General features: G+C 36.1%; 1 protein-coding gene across 5 annotated transcripts in view; it reads left to right on the forward strand.

Moving 5' to 3' along the window:
• Positions 1-26,955, forward strand: part of SPART (spartin) — a 36,380-nt gene extending 9,425 nt beyond the window's left edge. For 4 of the 5 annotated variants that reach the window (XM_024755572.1, XM_024755571.1, XM_024755575.1 and 1 more), the window contains exons 2-9: positions 1,236-2,047; positions 5,740-5,937; positions 8,154-8,309; positions 10,784-10,907; positions 15,317-15,511; positions 16,543-16,701; positions 16,779-16,869; positions 25,310-26,955. In XM_024755572.1, coding sequence (XP_024611340.1) covers positions 1,238-2,047; positions 5,740-5,937; positions 8,154-8,309; positions 10,784-10,907; positions 15,317-15,511; positions 16,543-16,701; positions 16,779-16,869; positions 25,310-25,580 — 2,004 coding nt within the window. In that variant the 5' untranslated portion in view covers positions 1,236-1,237 and the 3' untranslated portion in view covers positions 25,581-26,955. The remainder of the gene's footprint in view (positions 1-1,235; positions 2,048-5,739; positions 5,938-8,153; positions 8,310-10,783; positions 10,908-15,316; positions 15,512-16,542; positions 16,702-16,778; positions 16,870-25,309) is intronic. The other variant, XM_024755576.1, reaches the window with a different exon arrangement.
• Positions 26,956-27,690: the final 735 nt, after the last annotated feature.

Genomic DNA, 27,690 nt, shown 5'->3' on the forward strand with positions numbered 1-27,690 from the left:
AACGGAATTGCTGGGTCATAGAGTGGGTGAATGTAGCTTTGGTAGAAATGCCAAATTTCCATAGTGGCTGTAGCATTTTTCACTTCCACCAGCAAAGTATATGAGAGTTCCAGTTGCCATCTTCTCCAACGCTCGTCAGTCTTCAGTTTCAGCTTCCTGATAAGTATATATAGCTGACCCTTGAACAACAGGGGATAAGGGGCGCCAGTCCCCACACGATCAGAAGTCCCTCTGCTGCTGTCTCTGCCTCAAACACAAAGGAATCGATACATGACTCATCCAAGGGCAGGAAGCTGAAACAGTTTGGATAGAAGCAGGATGCAGACCCCAGTTCTTTTGATTCCATGTAACGTGATCTCTAATCAAACACACTTTCCCCCATACTTAGTTAATTTAAAGAGCTGTAAAATGAAAATACAGTACTGTATTTACTGAAAAAAATCCTTGTATAAGTGGATCCCCTACTGTTCAAGGGTCAGCTGTAGTCATATTATGGATTTTAGTTTCATTTCCCTGAGGGAATCATGTGTTGAACACCTTTTCACATGTCATTTAAATATCCTCTTTTGTGAAGTACCTGTTCATGCCTTTTTCTCATTGAAAAGAATGGTTATGCTTTTTTCATAACCTTGTAAGTCATTTTAATGGAGTTTTGGGAGGGAACAGGGCTAACTGCATGTGAGTAACCTGCCGCCTTTAAGTGGAAGTTGGGTACTTTAAAGCTTCACTCAGATCATTTTTTTTTCTCATTTCTGTCCTCTCCAATGTACGATTCAACCTCATTTTTAATTTGCTACTATAATGTGGAATTATAATGAATTTTAGAGTAAGACTTTTTTGTTCCGACCTTAAAGGTACAGGGAACTTTTATTTCTTGTAAGAAACTAGAACAAGAAAATTATTCAACAGATGTGTTCTGGCTTATTCTCTTATGTTTTTTAATTAAAAAGATATTTATCAGAAACTAACACACCATTGTAAAACAATTATACTCCAATAAAGATGTTAAAAAAAGATATTTAGGACCAAGAGTATTATTTATTTATCCATTCAACAAATACATATTGAGTGCTTTCTCTATTGTCAGATCTAATAATAGGCTTAGGGAATACATCAGTGAACAGGACAGACAAGCAAGGCTCCAATCCTCTGAAATATATTTGGGTAGGAGAAACTGATAATAAGTAAACAAAGAGCTAAATAAGGTAATTAAAGATGTATTTCCTGTTTTGCAGAAATGGAACAAGAGCCACAAGATGGAGAACCTGCTGAAATTAAGATCATCAAGGAAGCATACAAGAAGGCCTTTTTATTTGTTAATAAAGGACTGAATACAGATGAATTAGGTCAGAAAGAAGAAGCAAAGAACTACTATAAGCAAGGAATAGGGCACTTGCTCAGAGGAATCAGCATTTCATCAGCAGATCCCGAACACATAGGTCCTGGGTGGGAATCTGCTAGACAGATGCAACAGAAAATGAAAGAAACACTACAGAATGTACGTACCAGGTTGGAAATTCTAGAGAAGGGTCTTGCCACTTCTCTACGGAATGATCTTCAGGAGGTGCCCAAGTTATATCCAGAATTTCCGCCTAAAGATATGTCCGAAAAGTCACTGGAGCCTCATTCCTTTAATTCACTTCCTCAGCACAATGAAGTAAATGGAAACACTTCAACTACAAGTACAGAACCAGTTTCTACACCTAGTACTTTTTCCTTACCATCTCAAAGTCATCCATCAGAAGCACCTCCTGCTTATACTCCTCAGGCTGCTGAGGGTCACTACACTGTATCCTATGGAACAGAATCTGGGGAGTTCTCATCAGTTGGGGAAAACTTTTATAGGAATCATTCTCAGCCACCTCCTCTTGAGACCTTAGGGCTAGATGCAGATGAGTTGATTTTGATACCAAATGGAGTACAGATTTTTTTTGTAAATCCTGCAGGGGAGGTTAGTGCACCTTCATATCCTGGGTACCTTCGAATCGTGAGGTTCTTGGATAATTCTCTTGATACAGTTCTAAACCGTCCTCCTGGGTTTCTTCAGGTAAGCCAAAGAAAAATGTAAACATAATTTGAAATATGTGTAGAATAAATTTTTTTATTTGTCAATATTTATAATGTACCCAAGACAGTAAGTGCAAAAAGATTATTATAAATTCTAGTTCCTTTTTAAATATATTTCATGAAATTTATGAGCCTTGAGCAATCTATGTTTGTGTTTGATAGCCTTTCTTTTTCCTTTTCTTTAGATGTAAACTCTTGTTTTAGTACTGAATTTGTGAATACAGCACCTGAGGGAAATCAGAATATTCATCCTTAACTTGTAATTTTTTATCTGAAGAAGAAACATAATAACTTTGATTTCAAAAGGGATTTATGTAACTCATGTGTGAATGTATAACTGTAAATTTCTATACATGTCAAGCCCCAGCTGAGGGGCTGAACTGGGCTAGATCCAGTGTCTGGAATCGTGGTTCTCAACTAGTAGGAATACCCGCCACCCCTAGTCTCCCCATCGTGAGATATTTTGGCAGTAGTTGGGGACATTTTTGGTCGTCACAACTGGGACTGGGGAGTGTGCTATTGCTACTGGCATATATGGTGGATAGAGGCCAGGTGTACTGCTAAACATCTAAACAGGATCACTCTCATTAATAAAAAATTTAACTGAAAATTTCAGTCATGCCAAGGTTGAGAAACCCTGGTCTACAAGTCGAGACTGTGACGATCATCTAAGATGCAGTTCTAACTTTCCAAGCACTTAAATTTACCAGGATGCCCTTGGTCCAAGAACAAAGACTGGTGCTAAATAAAAGTTGTTGTTAAGAAACTTGTGGAATTTGTAAGGTATTCTGAAGGTGATGGTCCAATATCAATCTGTTTTTAAAAGAGTGGACATTGGTACAGGGAGATGGGGTTCTAGAAGTAAGGATTCAGTATACATTGGGTATAACAAAAGGGTTTGCATGTAAGGGAGATGACTATTGGAGCAAGGCAGGTGCTTTTATCCGGAGTCCAGATGATGTGATTTAGTTACAGTACTAGTTATCCAGATTTATTTTCTCTCTTGGTATATTCTATTTTCAGTTCTTATGCAGCTTGTACATGGAGTCAACTTGAAGGTTGTTTAAAGATAGTTGGAGACTTACTAGGGATGTATGAAGGAGATATTTTGGGGCATTGTTGACAGGAAAACTTCATTAATGGACAGGAAGAATAGTGTGAATCCCATAAGTTATTTTAAAAAAGAAGCCTTGAGGTTAAAAAGAGTAGGCTTTTTGACTGGCATTGGGAGGGGGCTGATAAAAGATATAATGCTTTCTGCTGATCTGGTAATAGAGTAAAAGTGGAATTTAAAAAACCTTTGGGGCCTGGGCTACTGGAGGTGCGGGGAATGAACATCAGAAACATTCTACTACATGCAGAATGAGCTCATGAGCTCAACCATTAAAATGACTTGTTCTCTAGTAAAAATTTGTTCTGTCTTAGTTCTTTTAATTTTGTTTTTAACCTTTCCAACATCTCCTATTTTGAGTCCTAAATAAAATGTAAAATTGTACCCAGAGTTTGAGTCTTTTTAAGGGGCTCTCATTTACATGTATTCGGATATTTGTAGCAGTGTCCTTAAAGAGAGTAACCAGGTGTTTACTGAATTTTTTTGTTCTAAAAATCAAACATTGAAACAGCTAAGTATTAAAAGTTAGATGTAATTTTTGTTGTTGTTGTTGTTTTTTGTTTTTGTTTTTGTTTGCGGTACGCGGGCCTTTCACTGTTGTGGCCTCTCCCATTGCGGAGCACAGGCTCCGGACGCGCAGGCTCAGCGGCCGTGGCTCACGGGCCCAGCTGCTCCGCAGCATGTGGGATCTTCCCAGACCGGGGCACGAACCTGTGTGCCCTGCATCGGCAGGCGGACTCTCAACCACTGCGCCACCAGGGAAGCCCTAGATGTAATTTTTTACGCTGCAAAAAAATCACTATTGCTTTATTTAGGAAATTAGAAATTAATTTGGTTTTAAATAGGCAGACTAGAATTCTGTGGCTTCTAACAACTATTTTTCTCTTGACTTTAGTTCTAATATACTTTTTAAACCTGTTAAATTTATAGTCAGTTCATAGGCAACTTGGACATGAGATTGCCCTCTGAAAGTGAAACTGGGAGAAGTCAGCCTGTGGTGGATGAGCTCACCAATCTGTAATAATCTACCCTGAGAAAGGTCTATAAAGTTTTATTTGAGAAGATTTGAGGATACTCCATTTCAGTCAAGATGACCAGAATTGTAGTTAATCTTAGAGAAATCATGGCATATTAAAAGAAACCTTTCCCAATCTTTAGTCATTTAAGTATAACCATTATGATTTTTTTTTGTTAAATCCAACACTTGTTATTCATATTTTTATTTAAATGTCTCATTTGTTAATTTTTTCCTAAACAATAGCAACTGTGAAATTGAGGGAAAGATACCATATTTTTCCCTAATACATTTTAAAATATGTTGCTACTCAACTTTAGTTTGTATATTACTTGAAGTAATTTCGTATACCACAGATGGTTATATATCATACTTTGGAAAATACAGTAATCAGTTTTATTGTAACTTGTCTGAAGTTTGACTTTTATAAAAGTTGGAGAGTGGCTTTTGAGATGACTAAAAGAAGAGAATCCATTTAAAAAAAGAATTTGAAAATGTTTGTTAAGCACTTTCTAGGAAAGAGTCAGACTTGAGTGCTTGATCCCTGCACATTCGTATTCTGTTGGTCAGAGATGATGATAATATACCAGGATTTTCCATCGTTTATATGAAATATTTAATCCCATTGACTCATGTTTATTGCACAGTATTTTGATAATCTATTCTCCCAAGTTTCTTAATATTAGGAAGAACGTGTCCTGGGTGAGGGGTGAAGTTATATTCTGGTCACTCAAAGAATAATGGAAATGAATAATTTGGGTATTCTGATTTAAACTTAGTTTCTTCTGAATTTAGAGCTCTAGGAGGTGAGCTTAATTAAGTCTTATTGTGATAATCTGAGGTTGCCAGATGACGTTGCAGGGCAGCTTTGTGCCATTTTGATTTAACTTCCCAATAGATAGTGAACCCATAAATGTAACTTAATCTTCTTGCTCTGTCAGATCAGGTTGGGTTTAGTTAAAAGAAAATTCAACATTTTGAATGCTGGGTTTCTAATTAAAATAATTGTTTAGTTTCTCCCGTGGCAGATAGCATGTGCTTAAACCCTAGCCCCACTTTTTGGTTGTTGACTCTGAGCAACTTAACCTCTGTGTGCCTCAGTTTTCTTGTAGTTAAAATGACAACACTAACCAAGAGGATTAAATCAGTGAATACATTTGGAGTACTTGGAAACAGTTTGATTTTATTTTTTTCCACAAAGGGATGTCTAATTTGAATAATAAAGAAAACCTTATTTACTTTGACCATTTATTTAAAGCTAGACTCATTATTGGTTAACAGTGGGCTGTTTAAGGGCACCAGTTTTAAGACTATATAATTATTGGAGCAATAACATTTTTAGCACAGTTCCTGTGAGTGTTTTGCAGGGAGATCAGACTAGCAAATGGCTGATTTTTATTGGGGGTTTGTTGATGCTAATGGTTCTAGAAAGCCTTGTAAAATGCATTTCAAACTTTAAAATGTGCGTTTGCTAGTATAACAATATTTAAAACCTCGGTGAAAACCTAGTTCTATTAATTGATTTGTTTTAAATTAACCTTTTCAGGTTTGTGACTGGTTGTATCCTCTAGTTCCTGATAGATCTCCAGTTCTTAAATGTACTATAGGAGCCTACATGTTTCCTGATACAATGTTACAAGCATCAGGATGCTTTGTGGGGGTCGTCTTGTCTTCTGAATTACCAGAAGATGATAGAGAACTCTTTGAGGATCTATTAAGACAAATGTCTGACCTTCGGCTCCAGGTAACTTGTGCGATCACCTTCAGGATGTAAACCTACTGTAACATAAGCACTTCTGCTTTTAAAGAAACTGTAATAAGCTCTAATGTGATCAGAGTTAGGAAACTGAGAGTATATAATTTGCTAGCGTATTCACAAATACAAGTTGGGAATTGGCTGTAAATAGTGATTAAGATTGTGGTCTCTGGAGTCAGATTGCCTCTGTTTGAATTTGAACTCTTCCGCTTAATAGCTGTTTAACTCAAGCTGTTGATCTTCTCTATAGTTTAGTTTCTTTATCATAAAGTCAGGATAATGGTAACATCCACTTCATTGGGCTCTGATGAAGATTAAAAGTTAATACATTAAGGCACATACATCAGTGCTAGCAAGTAGTAATGTTCTGTGAATATTTGCTTTTGTTATGACCACTGTCTTACTTCTCAGTTGGGAAAGTGGGCCAATGGGACTAAATGGTGAAGTGACGGTAATTTCAGCATTAGCATCTGGGTAATATTGGACATTTTAGGGGTATGACTTGAGGAACAGGTTTCGTTTGAGGGAATTGTCTTTGTTCTCATGATGAACGAAGGCAAAATAAAATGTGATTTAAAATACGGTTGGTCATCCTGTGAACTTGCCTTATTTAGCCCATTTCCTCTGCCCACATGCTGATCTGTTATAGGGAGTTGAAATAGAGTATAATGGAGATGTTTTCTTTAAGTGTTCTTGCCCATCCTAATGTAGGACAAGAGGGGGAAAATATGTTTGATTGTGAATACTGACAGTTATCTGAGGTTGAAGGAGATTGACAGCATGGTAGTGTAATCTTTTATTTTCTCTTTCAGTCAGCAGATACTTAGAATTCATTATTTAACCTGGTTCTATGTTAAATGATGAGGTGGGAAGAAAGAACAGAGGAGGCTATAAAGATACATATATAACAGCTCTTATTCTTGAGCACCTTACAGTCTGTTGAATAACCACAGTACAGTATGAGAGGTGATGGAAATAAAAGTGAAAGGAGGTCTGGGAGGATTTCACAAAATAGTTTCCTTTGAGTTCAGTCATGAAAGATTGGTTCCTTTTTTCTGAGGAAATAGAATACACTTTTAATCCATACCTGTATTAAAAATTTAAGATCAGAGGTGGTGGGAGCAGATCACCAGCTAAGTGAAAGGTCGGAGAGTCATCTCAGCATTACGTTGTAAGAACTATATATGAGAATGACCTGGTGATCAACATGTTCTTAAATACTAGATATTTAAGCTGCGTTAACAAAACCCATGGCCCCCATACAGAAGTCTGTGTAGCCTCGATGTGCTTAGGAGAGGAGTTTACAAAAGCAGCAACATGGTCAAATGGATATGGGTTTAAGTCTAATAAGCTTTGCTGTTTACTAGCTGAATGAAGTGACATTCCTTAAGTATTCCAGACCTTTTATGGAGCTGTTTCTCCCTTTACCCCTACATTCATTTGGCCTGTATTACTGGACTCTAGGAAAGAAATTAAACTGACCTTTAGGTTATATATTTATTTCCTCTGTTCAGTTTTATTTTTTTGGTTGAATGTTATTTTTAGTTTTCTATATTGTCCTAGAACTCCAACAGTAAACAAAAGCTAGTTACTAGCTATACTTTTGATTTGCCTTTACTCTTAAGCATTCATTCAGCAAAGTGTACGCAAGCAGATTATCTTTAGTGTTGAGTGCAAAAATGGAAAAACAAAATCAGCCTTCCAACAATGCAGAGTAGTTAAACTGGACATGAGGTTTGTTAATTGCCTTTATTTATGAAATTTTGAATTTAATTTATTTTTTTATACATTAGTTTCTTATTAGTTATCCATTTTATACATATTAGTATATATATGTCAATCCCAATCTCCCAATTGTTAATTGCCTTTAAACTCATTTAGTCTTGTATGTGTTTTCTAAAACTTACAATTTATTGTTTAACTAAATTCAAATGTAGCTGCATCTGATTTAACGATCACTTGTACCAACTACTGCTATAAGTTTATCTCTTGTACTTCGTTTTTTTGAAATTTGCTTTAGGCCATATCCTGTGAGCCAAAGAACTCAAACGTTTGAGGTTTGGTGGTGAGATAAAAGTATAGAGAAAAACTAGTAAAAGTAGTTGTAAAACACTGTCATTTGAATAGGTATATTATTGGAGCATGGTGTACTGTAGCTTAGAGGAAATTTGAATTTGAGCTAAACTTAGGCCTTTACTCCCTAGGCCAACTGGGACCGGGCAGAAGGAGAAAATGAATTCCAAATCCCTGGAAGATCAAGATGCCCCTCTAACCAATTGAAGGAAGCCAGTGGCACTGATGTGAGACAGTTGGACCCAGGCAGTAAGGATGTGCGTCATAAGGGAAAACGGGGGAAGAAGGTTAGTAGAGTAAGTGAAAGATCAACAAGGTATGAGTGTGTGTTCTATTCTAATGGTACCTTTCACCAGTTTAAATTATTTATAAGATCCCCATTTACTGAAGCAGAGCAACTTGCAGATTCACAAAGTTATCACTGGTAAAATAATTATAATCAGCTTTAGTATTTCCCTTTCCAAGTATTTGTTATTTAAACTGTTTTAAAAGGTAATCTATGTTTGGGGGGATAGTTTTTTGCAACTATTTGAAAGATTTTTATAATTACGTTAATGATGTGTATGCTTTTTGTTTTGTGTTATTCTCCACCTTCCTATATACACCAAGATCTTGGGGCTAGGTATGCTTTTCCTTACACTACCATTTTTATTCAGTTCCTTACTTCTTCATTAATAGTCAACAAAACAGAGAAAATGGGCTTTTAAAAAAATACACTTAGTAGTTTCTTCTTTCATTTCTTAGATTTTGTGATATGTTCCAAATGGTAAATTTGGATTAGAGTTTAGAAATATTTATTGAGTGCTAGAAAGATGAGCATAGTGGGAAAAAATTTTAATTTCTCATCTCAAAATATTTCCCATCTAGTGGGGAGGACAGATTAGCAAAGAGATAATTTCTACCCAATGTGATCATTAGATGAAAGTACATAAGTTGTCTAGAACGCTAGGTTATACCTTCCACTTAGATGAGTGGTGTGGGAAGCAGTTAAGGAGGCTCCTCCTGGAAGGCACTATGGCTAAGATGAGTCCCGAAGGTGAAATAAGCAAACCTATGGTGAAAGAAAGTAACACTGTGTGAGTATTGAATTGTAAACAGTTTCGTACTGTTCTTTGTTGTATTCCATATTATAAGTGCTCAGTAATTGTCTTTGGAATTAATGAATATCACATGAATATTCTACTTTTACTTGCCAACTGTCACTGTAGGTTATGTTGAGCATCTTAGACCAGCTTTATGAGGACATTGGGAGTTCAAAATGGAAGTTAGAACTTCATTTTTAAAAATTTAATTCCTTGGTTAAAAAAAAAATCCAATTATCTTAAAATATATATACTTTTGGAAACCTTTACTCCCACCTTTGTCCCTGTCTACACCATTCCTTCTGCCACTGTCGGTAATTACTTTTATTAGGATCTTGTGTTTCTTTCCTGGATTTTTTGAGGCAGATAAAAGCAAACAAAATCTGTAATTATTTCTCTCCCTTTCTTATACATAAGGGAACATCATATAGAGTGTCCTATATATATATATATTTTTTTTTGATAATAAAGTCTGGGGTAAATAGAGAACTTCCTCAGTCTTTTTTACCTTATATTTCATTGTATGAATATATCATAGTTTCTTTAATCAGTCTCTTATTGAGGGGTGTTTGGTGTGGTTGTTTGGTATTACAAACAGTGCTTCAATGAATGACTTTGTAGAGCCATTGATTCATACATCTGCAGGTAATTCATCAAATAAATTCTTAGAGATGGGGTTACTGTGTCAACAGGTAAATGCATTTGTAATTCTGATAGATTTTGCTACATTGCCCTCCCTAAGGAGTATACTATTCAGCACTGCACCAGTAGCTGTTGGAGCATACCTGTCTCCCCACAGCCTGCTCAACAGAGTGGTGGTCTATTTTTTGGCAATCCGATGATGAGAGAAATATATTGGAATATATGAATTTGCATCAATTTTATTATGAGTGAGTTGAGCAAATGCATAAGGGTAACTTGAATTTTGTTTTCTGTGTGATGTCTAGTTATGTCCTTTGTCCATTTTTATTACTGGGTTGTTAGTCCTTTTCTTCACAATTTCTAGGAGCTCTTTATATGTTAGGGACATTGGCACATTGTCAAAGATAGAAGTTGCAAATTATAATGAGGTCTGAGTTAGCCTACTCCTAAGTTTTTAGAATGAAAACAAATTTAGCTTTGAGATTTTGAATGTTGGCCCTAGCTGTTAAATTAGCAAAGTACAAGTATTTCTGTTTCCCATTTCCATTCAAATGGAATGGTAGATTCTGTGTTTATATACTTTTATTTACTTCTACTTGATTTCTGTCAAAACCAGTTTATTTGGATACATTCTTCCTTACTGACTGAGTCATTTAACAGAAATCTTTTAACCTTACTGAGTACTGTATGCATACATACCAATATCTAGGGGGTGATAGCTCTATGAAGGAACTCAGAGTGGTCAAAGAAAGAAAAAAATTAATCAATTTAACTATAATTTGATAAATGCTATATTGGAGGTATGTTGGTATTTAAATCTTACTTACCAATGGTACCTAACATAAGACCAGAACAGTTTTCACCTTCACGGTGGTTATGGTATTGCGCTTTATGTAATAAAATGTACTTATAACTAGGTTGCCTGGAAATATTTTCATTAATTAGTATTTGTTGGCTTAATATTTTATTACAAAATGCTTATGATTTTTCCTCCTCTTAGTATTTATTTCACATTTTGAAATATTTTTACTGTTTAGACCAAAGGTACTTCAAGTGAAGAAGTTAATCTGAGTCACATTGTACCTTACGAGCCAGTTTCAGAAGAACAAGCAAAGGAATTACCTGAATGGAGTGAGAAAGTGGCTCAGAACATTTTGTCAGGTATTATAGTAATGTTAACTTTTGCCTGCATAATGTGAAACCTTTGAATCCCATTAGAGAATACTTGGAAAGATACTATTTTATGTTTTGGTTTTAAATGATCAGTTTATAAATATTTAAAAATAGAAGGAACTAGTCTCTTTGAATGTCACATATTGTCATATTGGTGTAAGTTCTTCTTGCTCTATTATTCTCTGTTTTACTCTTGGGAAAATTGGTAGTGGAAAGCTTCAAGAATCTCCAAACTTTCAGAATAGCTCTGAACATAAAATTAGTTATTTTCCTTTCCCCTTTGAAATTCCCCCTTAATCTTTTTTTCTCCCCTCTCCTTCCTCCTCCTCCACCAAAAAAATGACATTCATCCGTCTTTGGAAGCAAAGTAGCACTTGCCTAACTTTATGGCAATACAGGCATGAGGAGACCTGAGAATTAAAGCCAAGCTGTTTGGGAAGTAGACCCTACTATTTAATTACGGTTAGAAAGGGCTTCAGATCATTTATTTTAAAAACAAAATAATCATTACTGACACATGTATTTATACTTTAATTGGTTAACAATTTAACTGCAGTCTCAGATTGAGACCTTATATTTTGTTTTTTAAAAAACATTGCCAGTCATTATTATTCAGTAAGTCAAATTCATGACCCAGTAAGGGGATCTTGACTAGTTATTTAATAGACTATCAATATAGGTTTCGATCTCTGGTTTATAGGTTTAAACTCATTAGAATAATGGAGGTGTCTAAAGCAGAGGAAATCTTTAACATGAAAAACCAACAAACTAAAATAAGTGAAAAATGATTAAGTAGCTAGGAGCAAACAAAATATTTTGCCCAATGTCAAAGAGCTGCTTGAGACAAGTAGAAAAGATAAAGCCAAATTTTCAAATATATGTGTAACAGTTAAAATTTATCCTTGAAAGAGATTTTTAAAGAAGTTGTAAAGGGACTTCCCTGGTGGTCCAGTGGTTAAGACTTTGCCTTCCAATGCAGGGGGTGCAAGTTCAATCCCTGGTTGGAGAGCAAAGATCCCACATGGCTCCCGGCCAAAAAAAAGCAAAATGTAAAACAGAAGCAATATTGTAACAAATTCAATAAAGACTTTAAAAATGGTGCACATCAAAAAAACAAAAGTTGTAAAGAGAAACCTTCACTCTTACTACCTTGCACCCTAACTTTACAGGTTGCTAAGTTGTTAATTAGCTCAGTGTTCAGAAAATTAGCCCTTATCCACACATATGTAGGTAACTAAATTCAAAGGTAATTAAGTTTTTGAGTTTATACTGCTATAAGACTGTATAGTATCCATGTGTAACAAACCATCCCAAACTTAATGATGTGAAACAACAATTTGTTTACGCTTAGGAATTCTGTGGGCCAGGTATTCCAAAAGGTCATATCAGGGATGGCTTGTATCTGCTTCATGATGTCAGGGCCTCAGCTAGGAAGAGTCAAAGGCCGACTAGTGACTCAGTAGCTGGGGGCTGGAATCATTTGAAGGCTCCTTCAGTCACACTGAAGTTGGCATCTGGGTTAGGAGAGCTCAAGATCTAGGACTGCCTACACATGACCTCTCCATGCCTCTTGACTTCCTTACAGCAGGGCAGCCTTAAGCTCATCTGGCATCTGCGTAGTAGCTCAGGGTTCAAGTGTGAATGGTCCACCAAATAGGCAGAAGCTGCATTACCATCTCTGACATACTCTTGGAAATTTCCAGCATCATTAGTTATAAGCAAGTAACAAGCCTGCCCAGATTCAAGGAAATGTGACATAGACCCCATTTCTCAATGGGAAGAATGTCAAGGTCATGTTGAAAGAACATGTGGAACAGGAGATACTGTTTTTGACCGTCTTTGGAAAATACCATGGGCCACAAAATCTTAGGACTCCTAGATACCATACAGATTCCACACACTGGTTCTCTTCGAAGAAGTAGATCATCCTGAGAGCCAGCTGATGCTGAGGAGAGATCTCTTCATAGATTTCAAAAGAACTGTTAGCAGTGCATCATTTGAAAATGAGCCAAAACTACCTTCTAGTAACACTTAGAGACCTTCTTTACTACTTGGGACTTTAGTGTCTTCAGGCTTGTTACTCTCTTCCTTTTCATCCTGTATCCTCAGGGCTAGAGTTTTAGCAATAGCCCTAATAATGACATTAAAACTATTTAACTGCCAATCAGAATACCTGTCTCCTTAGTTATACTTTTTAATAGGTAGCATGAAAAACAACTAGCTCACTGAATACTTAAGGTACGAGTTACAGAGAAAGGTGTAAGAAATATCCAAAATTTACTCCAGAAAAAATTATCTGATCTGTCAAGAGACTATTTCTACCTGACTCATGTAGGTTCTGTACAAAGATGAGTAACCAGGGATCTAAACTGAGCTCATTCACCTTAGCCAATGATGAGTAAAGATCAGTGAAAGCTATAGTCTTGTACGTTATGAATGTAAGAGGTGAAAAAACAATGCTTAAAATTTACACATGTAGGAAATTGGTGTGAGAAGCTTAGACTTACATTACACTTTAAGAAGGCAGCTGCCAAACATTTTAGATGGAGTAGCGTCTAATAAGCTAATTTGGGAGGAGGTAGAAGATTGGTGGCAGTAGACTGAATAGAGCCCCCATTGGGTTAGGTTTGAATTAGGTCATTTTATGTCATCTGCCAACCTCTCATTCAGCATTCATTCATTGCCTGCTATCTCTCAGCATTAACTGGGTGTGTAGGACGCAGACATGGATAGAATAAATCTATATCTGGCATTACACATGCCGTTTGAAAGATCTTAATAGCTACCAATGAAATACTGTATTTCCGTATCTTCTATTGCAGCCTTTACAGTTTTAATTATCTCTTCCATGGTGATATCTTGTTTATAATTAACATCTAGTTTTTCTCTTTATTAGTCCTGTGACTTTTCATTTATCTCACTTCCACTTATTTTTCTGAAAGTCATCGATGGACTCCGTCCCCCTTGTTTGATATAGTTTCTTTGTAGGATTATAGTCTACTTGAGCTCTCCTTTGTTCATTGTCATTTATTTTATGATTTATTAGTTTTCCTTAACTTCAAGTTCAGCTGTTTTTCACCTAACACTTTTCAATCTATCAGTTAACTCTAAAAACACATAATTTTTTTCTTGACTAGACATCTTCAGTCCCTTTATTGTTATGTGAACTCCTGGCTGGAACCTGTTTGCCTGGGTTTGTGCCCTGATCCTCCGCCAAGGGTAGGACAGTGGGGATAGGGTTGGAGCCAGAGGTGGACATGTTGTCTGAAACAGGAAGAGAAACACATCAATTTTTCCAATCAGTTACTACTTGGTACTTTTCATTCACATTTTTAAATGGGTATGATTTTCACATCATTGGATGCATGCTTACTAATGGGCTGAAGTAATTACGTAAAAACCACGGCACAGATCTTGGAAAACATACTTAAGTATTTTTAAAAGCTCATTGTTTCAGGATATAGCCAAAAAGGAGTTATTTAAAATTGTAACTCTCTCCAGGGGAGGGTAACACTTTCCTCCCCCCTCTTAGGGAAAACTGTTCCCCTTGTGTTTGTTTTCTTGCTTCTCCCATCTCCTTCCCACTTCTCCTCTTCCCACATGCTGTCTAGCTCAAGGCCTTTTCTTTTCACTAGAGAAGTCTCTGTCACCCTGCTTTCTCTCTGACAATCTCTGCTTCTTTCATTCTTGCTGCAAGAAGCATGAGCAAAGCAAAAGGCTAGGGCCTCGTCTCATGAGAAATAGCTCGAAATAGCTCAATCTTCTTTTCTTTTAGAGTTTTTCTTCTCCTGAATTTTTTGGGAGTTCTCATGTCTTTGTCGTTCGCTTTAAAGTGCAAATTAAAAGGTGCTGAGATCAAGGGATTTGGGGTTGAGGAAGGAGCAGAACCCCCTGCCTTATGTCTTTAGCCCAAAGCAAACAAGCAAAAGTTCTGCCTTGGTGTTTGAGATACAGGTTGTTGGTGTATCTGTCAGCTTCAAGGCTTTGTGGGGGAAAAGTGGTGCCTGGACTAAGGCAAAAAGAACAAGGATACTGGGTCTTCTAGCCAAATACCATCGTAATGGCACCAAAACCCCAAATTAGTCCCTAACAGTAGTATACTGTGGTAAGTAATATATAGAGATGCCTACAAGTTGTAGTGACAGCATAGAGTAATACAGAACTGTTGTTGAGTGATCTATGACCTAAGTATTGAAACACAGATTTACTTAGAAAAGGTATATATCACAGGCAGAACACTACAAGTACAAAGTTGGCTTGAAAATTTATGGCATGTTTGGGATTTGAATATTGAACTCCTTGGTTTTTTTTTTCCTGTTGATCAGTTATTTGTTAAAGGGCTTAAAGGTATAATCAGTCCTAATTTTGTGCAATTCAAAAATTTCTCCTTTAAAAAGGTGCTTCCTGGGTGAGTTGGGGTTTGGTCAAAGGTGCTGAGTTTACTGGCAAAGCCATCCAGAAAGGTGCTTCTAAACTCCGAGAACGGATTCAACCAGAAGAAAAACCAGTGGAAGTTAGTCCAACTGTGACCAAGGGACTTTATATAGCAAAACAGGCTACCGGAGGAGCAGCGAAAGTCAGTCAGTTCCTGGGTAAAGTAACTTTAGATTCCTTTACTTTTTTTCAGTTAAATAAAAATAATCTCTTAGTCCAGGTTAATCTAAATCTCATTTAGATGTTTTAAATTTAAGAGTAAAGAATTAGGACAAAGCAGTTTTGCCTTTCTACTCAGGGTAGAATCAGTAATCCAGCAACATCAACCTGAGAGCCTTAGAAGTATTTCAGGCACTTGACACACCTACTGATTCAATACCTCCATTTTTATAAGATCTCTAGGTGATTCTTATTTGCATATTAAAGTCTGAGAAACACTGGTTAGGGGTGGTTTTGTTGTGTTGGAGAGGGGAGTGTCTGTGCATTTGAAAAGGAATGTATTTGCTATCCTTGAATATGACACATTCTTTTAAGGACAACTCACTGCATAAGCAGTTGAGAGTCAAGAGTGAGGGATGTATTGCCTTGAATAAAGCTGACCTAGTGATTCTGGTGTCAGCCTTCCCTAGTAATATGCCTCTAAACCCCTCTCCTTTGAGGATCACAGCTCTAAAGTTTGGTATTTTAAGATGGTCAGATAGCTCCTTAGAGGATTGTCATAAAATTTAGCTAGATTATCTTTTTGGTATTTGGTATTCTTTGGAGTCATATTTTTGGTTTGTTTATTTTTACATAGACTTAAATACTTTATTACTATTTCAGTGAGTATTTGCTGATAGGGAGAAAAAGTATGAATACGCTTAGCTGGAAAACATGAAAGTTGGACCTACCAGTCTTGCATTGCAGATAGAAAAGGTGGATGGTTCTCTTCTAAGCAAATTGCCAAAAAGAACATTATATTTAAGAGTCAATAATCTCTGCAAACACATCCTTAAACTAAGCAATAGCCTTTGTTTAAAAAGTAACCAGCCCTGTTTTCATTCTTTTTTAAATAGGAATGGTAACATTATACAGTAAAACAACTTTAGATGCTCATGGAAGACTTTTGCTAAGTGAGAGTGGTAAAATCAAGGGAAGAATACATTTTTTGCTAAGTTTTTTTGTTTTTGTTTTTTTATGGTTATATTAGTTGACGGAGTTTGTACTGTAGCAAATTGTGTTGGAAAGGAATTAGCTCCACATGTCAAGAAGCATGGAAGCAAACTTGTTCCAGAATCTCTTAAAAAAGACAAAAATGGGAAGTCTCCCCTGGATGGTGCTATGGTTGTAGCAGCAAGCAGTGTTCAAGGTAACATAAAGGTCTAAAACTTTAGGAAGATCTTTTTGCTGAGGGCTGGTTTGACTTACTTTTAAATGTATTTGCAGGATTTTCAACTGTCTGGCAAGGATTGGAATGTGCAGCTAAATGCATTGTTAATAATGTTTCAGTAGAAACTGTACAAACTGTCAGATACAAGTAAGTTGAATTTTATCATTTTAATGATGAAATCTCTTGTAGCATTTGTAAAACTCTAGGACAGTTAAAATGATTGTGTAGTTATTTTTATTAAGTATCTGATAAAACAGTTTTTTTCACTTGCTATTTTTAAGTAGGGAGAAAAATAAAGTTTTAGCAAATTAATAGTATTACTGTGACTTTGCCTTTATATTACTGTTATAAATACTTGTTCATCATTAATGGAAAGAATAGGTTTAAGTTTTTTTTTTAATGCCTGGAATTTCTGTATGCCTTATTAACTGCATGTTCTTGATGGGTGATGTTTGCCTATTGTTTTGACGGGGAAAACTTGAATTGTAATTAAACTGTTGTACTTTGTTAATACTAGCCCCTTCTATATACAAAGAATGTTAAATTTTCACACCTTATGAATCTACCACTGTGCATCTCTATTGGAATAGACAGATGGTATGAGAAGACCTACCATTAAGAAATAGACAAACAGAAATGAATGATTTATTCAAGCTTATCCGATAAGTGGTATTAAAGATAAGACTGAAGAACAGGATTTTCTGATTTTAGCTCTTTATTCTGTCTTTATAAGTACTAGAGGGCTAAACTTAAATTTAGTATGGAGGACCTGAGTTGCCTTCTTAGCTTTGAATTAGTTTAGATCTTAATATTTAATTTTATTTTGAAGAAAAAAAATAATGGTGTTCTCAACTCTTGGTTATTTGTGTTAATTATTTACTCACTGACAGCATTTGAGTTAATAATTATATATCAAACATTGTGTTCAGTGCTTTCCATGTGTATTTATTTAATCTTTAACACTATTATCTCCATTTTACAGATGAAGAAACCAAATGCTTTTGAGCCTTAAATACTTGTTAAGAATTGTACCCCCCCTAGTAAGTGGTAGAGCTGGGATGTAAGCCAGGTCCCCCTGTCATGCAGTATCAGAGAATACAGATACTGGGGTATCTGTGCAAGTTTAGTATCTAGAGTTATTTTCTAACACTACCTAGCATGTGTTTAGACTCCCTCCCACCACAATAAATTACCTTTGGTTTAGGAAATACTAACAATTTCCAGCCTGAGTTGATTTTATCTGCTCAGTCTGGGGCAGGCATACCTTAGAATCAAAGCAACACAGCCATATCATCTTGGAGTGCCGATTTTACCAAAGAATTTGGAAAAGAAAATGTAGAGTAGATCTGAAATTTTGGTGGAGATGTAAAACTCAAGTCTCCCAGCTCACTTCCTGCTACTTGTGGCATTGACCGCTAACACTCTTTTTGTTATGCCTTTCAGGTTACTTTGATGGATGAGTCATAATTAGGAAAATGGTTTCTTCTTTCGTTGCAAGAGTAGGAGAAAGTCAGAGTGTCTTTTAGACCAAAAGTGGGTTATTTTCAGATTATCATATGTTAGCACAGATAAATAGGCAGTCATATGATTAAGTAGGAAGTGCTTTATTGGGTTTGCCCATTTCCTACTTTAATGAAAAAAAAAATGCTTACCTAAGTACAGTTAAGTGGAGCCCTGTTAAAAGGTTTGAGATTCACATAATGAGGAAGTACAGGTTTTGGTGTAGATTTTGTATTTCTTGTCCTTAGTGAGGAGAACTTAATATGATAAATAGGGTATTTTAACAGTGGTTCTGAGCTAATTTATTTCTGTTATGGTGTACATTGCTAGTTTTATCCTTTCCTCCAGAGATTCATGGAGTGAAAAAAAGCAGGTGAGAATGTAGTTCAGTAGGTTTGTATTTCCAGTTATAAGGGTACTTTAGTCTTAGCAGTAACTTAATTAGAAAACTTGGAAAGATGGGAGGGACAGTGGGGAATAACAGGTTTTGTCCAAGTAATACTGTTTTCTCACTTATGAATAATCTGGCTCAGAAGTAGAAATTGCTTTTTAGGGGAAGAAACTGCAAGTATTAAACCAGTAATAACTCAGTGATATTTATCACTCAAGAATTGGAAAAGCTAGTTGTTCTTTCATTTAATTTAGTTCTCAATAATTTACATAAATTTACATTTATGAGTTTACATTTATTTACACTGTGAAAATTATCTGATAGAGTGAGCATTTGTGTTTTTCTGCTCTCATCCAACTGATGCTTGTATAGTAAAGAAAACTTACTATTTTTGGAACATGTGTATTCTTATTGTCTGTGAGAAATTATTTCCTCAAGTAGTCATGTAACATTTTATGAAAAAACTCAAACGAACTTTTTGGCCCACCCAGTATTATATAAACTTCTTTATCTGATTTCTGGTAGTATAAGCCAATGCAGAGGATTATTTTTTTAATCTAAGCTATTTAAAGGCAGTTTGTATTAGAGAAGTATATTCTCCATGCCTTTTATGGTTTTGATTATGATTCAGGACTGTGTTCATTGATTATGAATGATTTACCTAAAGATCTATATAATTAATTACTCTCCTAAATTTTTAAGGTAGATGTATACGAAATATTTATTAAGACTTTATTTTGTTGGTTACATTAATAGTTTTGTCCTATTTTAGATTTAGGAACATGAAGACCTACAGGAACAATGAAAAGCAATTAAGTAACTTTAAACCTGCTATATTTAATTGCAGTATAGTATCTATTAAATAATTCATCACTCTTCTACATAGCTTCTAAAGTTCACCTTTAAGCTCCTTTTTTTCCACTTTAAATTGTTTAGAGGAAAATAATATAACTTCAGTAAGTTAGATGCATTTTTCGTTTCCCCTCAGTAATATTTTATCTTAGAACACATTTGTGAAGAATAAGCTTAGTAAAAATATTTTCCTATAAGAATTTACTCTTATAAGGTATAGTATTTTATTGGTTTATTTAATGAATTTTAATTAAAATTCCCCTTAAATTTGCACTGGGTGAAGGGGCAAATTCAAATCCATTTGAGGGTATCTCCTTTGGCAGATGTCATGTTACCCAAAATGAATTCTATATAACATCTACTCAGGAGTTATATAGGATCAGTCTTCTCTTTTCAATATGGTAACTATACAAATATTTAAACACAATTATTATATCTTAACTTATTTTTTCTTTACTAAATACTCCCAGTTTAACAATTCCATATATAGTTTGAATTCCAGATCCTTCCTCCATCAGTGTTGTTCTCAAAATATGGAACCCAGAATTGAATCTAATATTCCAAAGGTCTTGTGACCAGATTAAATACAGTAGGGTTGCCTCTCTTGTTTTGGTCATATTTAGCATGTGTTAAATGTGGCACAGAAAACAAAGAGTATATCTTTATAGTAGCTGTTACTTTATTGGCCCATATCAAACATGGGTTTTTTTTTCACTTTTATTTATTTTTATACAGCAGGTTCTTATTAGTTATCCATTTTATACATATTAGTGTATACATGTCAATCCCAATCGCCCAATTCATCACACCACCCCCACCACCACCACCCCCCTGTGGCTTTCCCCCCTTGGTGTCCATACGTTTGTTCTCTACATCTGTGTCTCAATTTCTGCCCTGCAAACCGGTTCATCTGTACCATTTTTCTAGGTTCCACATATATGCGTTAATATACGATATTTGTTTTTCTCTTTCTGACTTACTTCAACGCTATCAATGTTCTGAATTCTTTTTTTGGAAGGTTGCCTATCTCCACTTAATTTGGGTTTTTTTCTGGGGTTTTATCTTGTTCCTTCATCTGGTACATAGCCCTCTGCCTTTTCATCTTGTCTGTCTTTCTGTGAATGTGGTTTTTGTTCCACAGGCTGCAGGATTGTAGTTCTTCTGGTTTCTCCTGTCTGCCCTCTGGTGGATGAGGCTATCTAAGGGGCTTGTGCAAGTTTCCTGATGGGAGGGACTGGTGGTGGGTAGAGCTGACTGTTTTTCTGGTGGGCAGAGCTCAGTAAAACTTTAATCCACTTGACTGCTGATGTGTGGGGCTGGATTCCCTGCCTGTTGGTTGTTTGACCTGAGGCAACCCAGCACTGGAACATACCTGGGCTCTTTGGTGAGGCTAATGGCGTACTCTGGGAGGGCTCACGCCAAGGAGTACTTCCTATAACTTCTGCTGCCAGTGTCCTTGTCCCCACAGTGAAACAGAGCCAGCCCCTGCCTCTGCAGGAGACCCTCCAACACTAGCAGGTAGGTCTGGTTCAGTCTCCCCTGAGGTCACTGCTCCTTCCCCTGTGTCCCGACACGCACACTACTTTGTGTGTGCCCTCCAAGGGTGGAGTCTCTGTTTCCCCCAGTCCGGTCGAAGTCCTGCAATCAAATCCCACTAGCCTTCGAAGTCTGATTCTCTAGAAGTTTCTCCTCCCGTTGCTGGACCTCCAGGTTGGGAAGCCTGACGTGGGGCTCAGAACCTTCACTGCAGTGGGTGGACTTCTGTGGTATAGGTGTTCTCCAGTCTGTGAGTCACCCACCCAGCAGTTATGGAATTTGATTTTACTGTGATTGCACCTCTCCTACTGTCTCATTGTGGCTTCTCCTTTGTCTTTGGATGTGAACTATCTTTTCTGATGAGTTCCAGTGTCTTCCTGTTGATGATTGTCCAGCAGCTAGTTGTAATTCTGGTGTTCTCACAAGAGGGAGTGAGAGCATGTCCTTCTACTCTGCCATATTGGTTCAGGACCTCTGTCCAAACTTGGGTTTTTTTAAAATGAGCCTTTTATTTAAAATCTGGACCTTTGTCTTATTTTTGGACAATTGATATTTGTACCTAAATAAAAAGTTTACATTTATTCTTGCTTAATTGCACTTTGTTGATTTTGACCCATCATTAAATCTATAATTTTCGCTTCAGATTTTGATGTATGTCATATTAGCCTTCCGTTTTGTGTTACCTGTAGATTTGAAAGACATGTCTTCTTTACATCTTAGATATTTTCCACAATTTTTTGTGGATAAAATCTATTCACATGCTTACTGTAGCCTTTCCTCCTGACTGATCTTTCTCCAAGATCTAATGCTTAGTGAGATTGGTGGGTCAGCTGTCTACAAATCTCCTAACAGTATTGTCATTTCTCATCTTTCAGTTTTGTCTTATTAGATACTTCTTAGCGTGGTTGTCTTCCACACCCATTCATTAAATATTGGTTCTGTCTAAGGATTTACTCTATACTCCCTTTTCTGCTCTTTGTGGATATCATCTATATCTGTGGCTACAATTACCACCTGTATTTCAGCAACTCTCAAATCTATGTTTCCTCTTAACTTTTAATCTTCAGGCTCATACATCCCAACTACATACCACTACAGCCATTCAGTCCCTGAGTCTTGTTGTTTTATATATTCATCCCTTTTGCTTCAGCCTCATTAGCACTACCTTAGAATAGATTTTCTTCATTTTTCATCCAGCTCACAACTTGTTTCCTAACTTGTTCCTCAGTCTTAAACCCTTACAGTTCACAGTGCAACCTGTATTAGACCTTTCTAAAACATAAATTTGGTCATGCCATTCCCATTGATTTCAAGATAAAGTTTAAACTCCTTAGCTTCGCCTACAAGGTCCTTCATAACCCATCTGCCTTTGATGGATAGACTAATAAGAAGCTATGTGTATTTTAAATATTTAAGGTTAATATTTCTAAGAGTAGTTTTGAAGGTTGCATGTAAATTGAATTTTAGGCAGATTTATTAGAAAGTTGTGACTGAAATTTTGCTATAATTAGTGAAATCTGGAATCACTGCCAGTATGCTGTTTTGCTATACATTACTGAATGCACTGGAGAAATTTCAGAAAAGTCTTATTCAAATTGAAAATTGAATCCCATTGACTTATTTAGAGCATTCTTTATATTCATTTTTATTCTTAAATTGGTAGTGTTACTCAGTATATAAAATGTAATTTAATAAGCTCTAATTATAGTTAACTTTTTAAAAAGTAAGAATAAAAATTAAGCTTTATTTTTTTTAATGTTTGCTAGAGATAGGCTTTCTAGGAGTCTTTAACTGTGTAGTTTGAATCTGAATAAAGAAAAGAACTGAACAGTTATTTTTCAAGCAAGAAAAGAGAGTAGGTGCCTGCCAGGAATCCTGGTTTTAGGGCATATTGGGAAGCAGAGGTAATAAGTGAGGATATACTTAAAAAATAAACACAACTGCTGAAAAACTATTGTATAGGGTCTTTGAAGATAACTGTATGTTTAGTACTATGGAATTTTCAAAGTGCTTTAACATATACATCTCATTTTATAAGATAAAGGAGAGGAAATTGATGAGATGCAAAGAGGCTGAGACTTCACCAGGGTCACGCAGCTGGTTGTTGGCATGGTTGGTATTAGAATCTAGTTTTCTGGCTCCCAGTTTGGTACTTCTCTCCAGATTAACAGGAGTTGCTGCTAAAGTGGAGACAGAATGGAAGAACAAGAAAAATCATCAGGGGACCAACACAGACTTCTTTTTCAGTATATTATTTTTTTTTAAATGTAGTCTTTAGAATTGTAGTGCATATAGAAATATCATAAGTGCAATTTGAGGTATCAAACTGCATCAGTAGAATAGGGAACATGCGAAATACTCAGAAGTGGAAGTTTATGAGTCTGGAGGATTTCCTGTGCTCAAAAACACTAATACGGCCACCTTCTTAAGTTATCATTGTCGCTTCATTGTAGCTAACACAGGCCTGGAGAGAGAAGCCCCGAGAGAAACCTGCTCAACCAGGAGTTACGGGCACACTTCCATTGCTGAAACTGCTGCTGCCCCTTTCTCCTCCTTGAGCCTGAGCATTCCACCTGACAGTAGCTTTTGGGACTGGGGCTTGGTTGACTTGGTTGACTTGAGAAGGCCCAGTGTCTTCTGCAACATCAGCAATCCTATGGAGTGCTGAGGGGTTGCAAAGCAACCGGGACAGGCAGAAAGCAGTCAGAAGCTTTTCTGTTGGGTGACCGTTGAAATAGCCCCAATCAAGAGTGGTATAGACATAAGGTTTGACAGATTGTAGGCTCTGCTGTGCCCTGGCTCTGATTAACATTAGGCAAATGACAGAATGAGATATCATTCAGAAGCATAATAAGATTATTTCATATTTCTACACTGAAGTTGAAAAAACAGACAAGCATGAATAAGCCAATAGGCCCACAAGCCACTGTTTTAGGCCAGGCTAATAGTAATAGAGTACTTGTTAATTCAGAGGACAGATCCGGTGTTAGAAAAAATGTCCAGATATTGGGTCTCAATGCATCTAGGAAACTTCAGTGTGTCCTGGAGAAAATTGTAAAATTTTGCCTCTTTGTTCTTGTATGTTGTTAAAGCAATCCTCTACTTGGGGAAGTGTATGGACAAGAAAAGCTTTAAAAGCCTGGTACTTTAAAAAAAGGTAAAGAGCAAAACAAGAAGTAGGATAAGTTTTAGTGTCCTTGCTTAAGACCTCAAGTTGTATTATTTTCTTATGGAAGTGGTATTAAACACCATCAGCGGTATTGATTATGGTCAGGAATAGCTACTTTTGTGTAATGCTTTGTAATTTCCCAAGCCCTTTGCTATACATATGAACTCAAGAAACTCTTAGATGGATAGGGCAGGACTTCATTTAATTCATTCAACCAATATTAGATGTCAGGCACTGTTCTAAGTACTTAAGATACATTAATGAACAAAGTAAAGAGATCTTTCTCTAATGGGATTTATATTCTAGTGAGACAAACAATAAGCCCAACAAAAAATATTCTAGTGAGACGAACAATAAGCAAAACAAAAACAATGGATGTAAAAAAGTTCTATAGTATGTAGCAGACTAAGTTATAAAAGAAAGAGAAGTTTAAGGGGGGGATTGATTGGCAGTGGGGTAGGACATGTGAGATAAGGCAATTAAAATAGGTTAAATACTGAGAGGATAATAGCTGACTTGAAGAAGGTGAGGCAGTTAGCCACATGCATACCTGGGGTGAGAGTAGTCTAGGCAGATACCAGCCAGTACGAAAGTCATAGGGCAGCGCATGTGTGCTTGGTGGGTTCAAAGAACAGCAAGAAGGCCAGTGAGTCTGCAGTGGGGTGGAGTGGAGTGAGGAAGAGTGTTGTAGAATCTCTGCTTAGAGGCAAACTCAGATTCCAGTAGTTTGAAAGACTTAACAAAAGTCTAGTTAAGGTAAAACTCAAAACCATTTATAGTGACCTATAGTTGTTTCAGTTAGAATTCTATTATATTTCCAGAAGAAGATAAAAAAGGAAATATTGACTAACAACCTTTATTATAATTAACATTTTATTCTTCAGCATAAACAGTCTTTATTACATTAATCTCAGCCTCAGTTTATTTTCACAGTGTTTTTGCTAAAGGAGAAAATAACAGCCTTGGCACAGTGTGATTTTATTCTTTACTGTGTTTTAAGTTATTAATTAAATTGAAACCTAACTTCTGATTTTGCTTTCGGATAACATGCTAATCATGTGACCTATTTAATACTAATTCAGAAGATCTTAATTTATATTTGTAATTTCATTGTATTTTCTCTAATCTTTCTTTTAAAGATACGGGCATACCGCAGGAGAAGCTACACACAATGCAGTAGATTCTGCCATCAATGTTGGTGTAACTGCCTATAATATTGACAACGTTGGCATCAAAGCAATGGTGAAGAAAACTGCAAAACAAACGGGACACACGCTGCTTGAGGACTATAAAATTGTTGATAATTCTAAGGGGGGAAATCGAGGAGGAGCAAGTGTAAACATGAAAGAGGAGAAAGATGAACAGAGAGAGGCACTAGAGAAGGATGGGGCAAAGAAGAAAGATAAATGATGGAAGTGCTATGAATTGTCTATACCAAAGCCTTACAGATGGATGCAATTTTGTTAAATGGCAAATGTGGAATTCCCTACAGATTAACCAGGATTTTTAAAATGTATTCATTCCTACAAAGTGACTATTTCATAAGCTTTATGTCATGTATTCTACTTCTAAGGAAAAGAATCAGTATTCTTGCATCTGGCCTTTAGAAATACAGTTACATTCTCTGTGAGTTGATTTTTTTCTAAATGTGGCTAAAATATTTTTGCAGTTAAAATAAGACTAATAATGTGCTATAAATCTCATTAAACCTAACGTTAAACTATTTTGTATTTGCTGTCTTTCAGAAAGCAAAGTAGGAAATTATATATTTACCTAAAATTTGGCATTTAGTAACCTTAGTTATGTTTGTACTGGGAATGAATGCTTTAAACATTGTTTCTTCTTTTTGCACTAATTGTGGATTTTTTTTTTAGGTGCTTGTGAGAATTTTCAGTGTGTAAGCTAAACAAAAACTTTAACCCTAAATGAAAAGAATTCTTGTATAACATTTAAAAGACTTTTTCAAAACAAGGAGTAGACTAATCATGGAAAATAAAATGAGGTTCTATAAAATCATTTGGTAGCTTATCTCTTTGTTAGGAAATGGAATGGTCTTTTTGATTTTAAATGAATACAAATAGATTTTTAAGTCTTCTAGATTTAGCCTGTTATTGATCTGTTAGGAGCCTAGGAAATTTGGGGGTATGGTTGGTATTGTATCAAAATTCAAAGTGATTATTATCAGCTTAATTGGACAAAAATCTAATCACTTTACTGTGTCTACTTCTGTAAGTTTTGCCAAAAGGCTGAAATTTAGTAAAAACTAAAATATAAACAGTTGAGTTTATGTATGATAAATAATTTTTATTTTGGGATTTAGTCATTGGAATTTTATATATTAAAAAGCCAATAAATTAAATTATTAGAAAGGTTTTACTCATAATTAAGGTAAAGAATGTGAAGACTTTAGGCTTTAATCCATGGTGGCTAGGCATAACAGTGTCCACTTTGGCAGAAGAGAGGATATTCACAGACCTATAAGCTACAAATATGTAAGTAAAATAGCTAATGGCATTTTATTTTTATTTAATGATTTTAAAAGATTGGTATTGGTTTTCTTAGTATAGTCCATTTTAATATTTCTGAAACTCCAATTGCTATTTAGTTTATTAGGCTTTATTTGAAACTATATAAAGAATGCACTTTGTGAATAAACTGTCTGATTTACTTGGCCTCAAATGTATTCATGGGTTTGTATTTCAGGGACACAGAATTGGTGGAGCCTTTCCCTACGGCCAAGGATAATGTACTAGTTAAAATGGAAATAAAATTGAATTGGTAAATAGCTTCCAGTCAGTCTCTGCCTTATTTAAGTTTAAGAAATGGAATGACACATAGTGGAGCCTAAAGTTTAAAAAATTACCTTAGAGCAGAGGTCAGCAAAGTTGGACTTGTCAACGGGAACCTAGTTGTCCATTTCACTTCATTCTACTCTGTTCACTTGTTTGTGGGTTGCTTTTTCAGATCAACAGCTAGACACAATTTTGGTAAGTATAGCTTCTATATTCCAGTTCTCCAGAGAAACAGAACCAATATGTTTTATAAGGAATTGGCTCGTTCAACTATGGAGGCTGAGAAGCCCCAGATCTGCAGTCAGTGAGCTGGGTACCCAGGAGAGTTGATGTGCTGTATCAGTCCAGGTCTGAAAGCCTGAGAATCAGGAGCACCAATGATGTATATTCCAGTCTGAAAGCTGGTAGGCAGGCCTGAGACCCCAAAGTGCTTATGTTTCAGTCTGAGTCTGAAGGCCAGAAAAGACCAAGATACCAATGAAAGCAATCAAACAGGAAGAGTTCCCTCTTATTCAGCCCTTTTGTTCTATTCAGGTCTTCAGCTGATTGGGTGATGTCCACCCATCTTTTTAAGGAGGGCAATCTGCTTTACCCAGTCTACCGATTGAAATGTTAATCTCACCCAGAAACACCCTCACAGACACACCCCGAATGATATTTGGCCAAATGTCTGGACACCCCGTTGCCCAGTTAAGCTGACAATAAAATTAACCATCACAGCTTCTTAG

This window comes from Neophocaena asiaeorientalis, unplaced genomic scaffold (genome assembly GCF_003031525.2).
Source record: "Neophocaena asiaeorientalis asiaeorientalis breed wild unplaced genomic scaffold, Neophocaena_asiaeorientalis_V1.1 scaffold59, whole genome shotgun sequence".
NCBI lineage: Eukaryota > Metazoa > Chordata > Mammalia > Artiodactyla > Phocoenidae > Neophocaena > Neophocaena asiaeorientalis.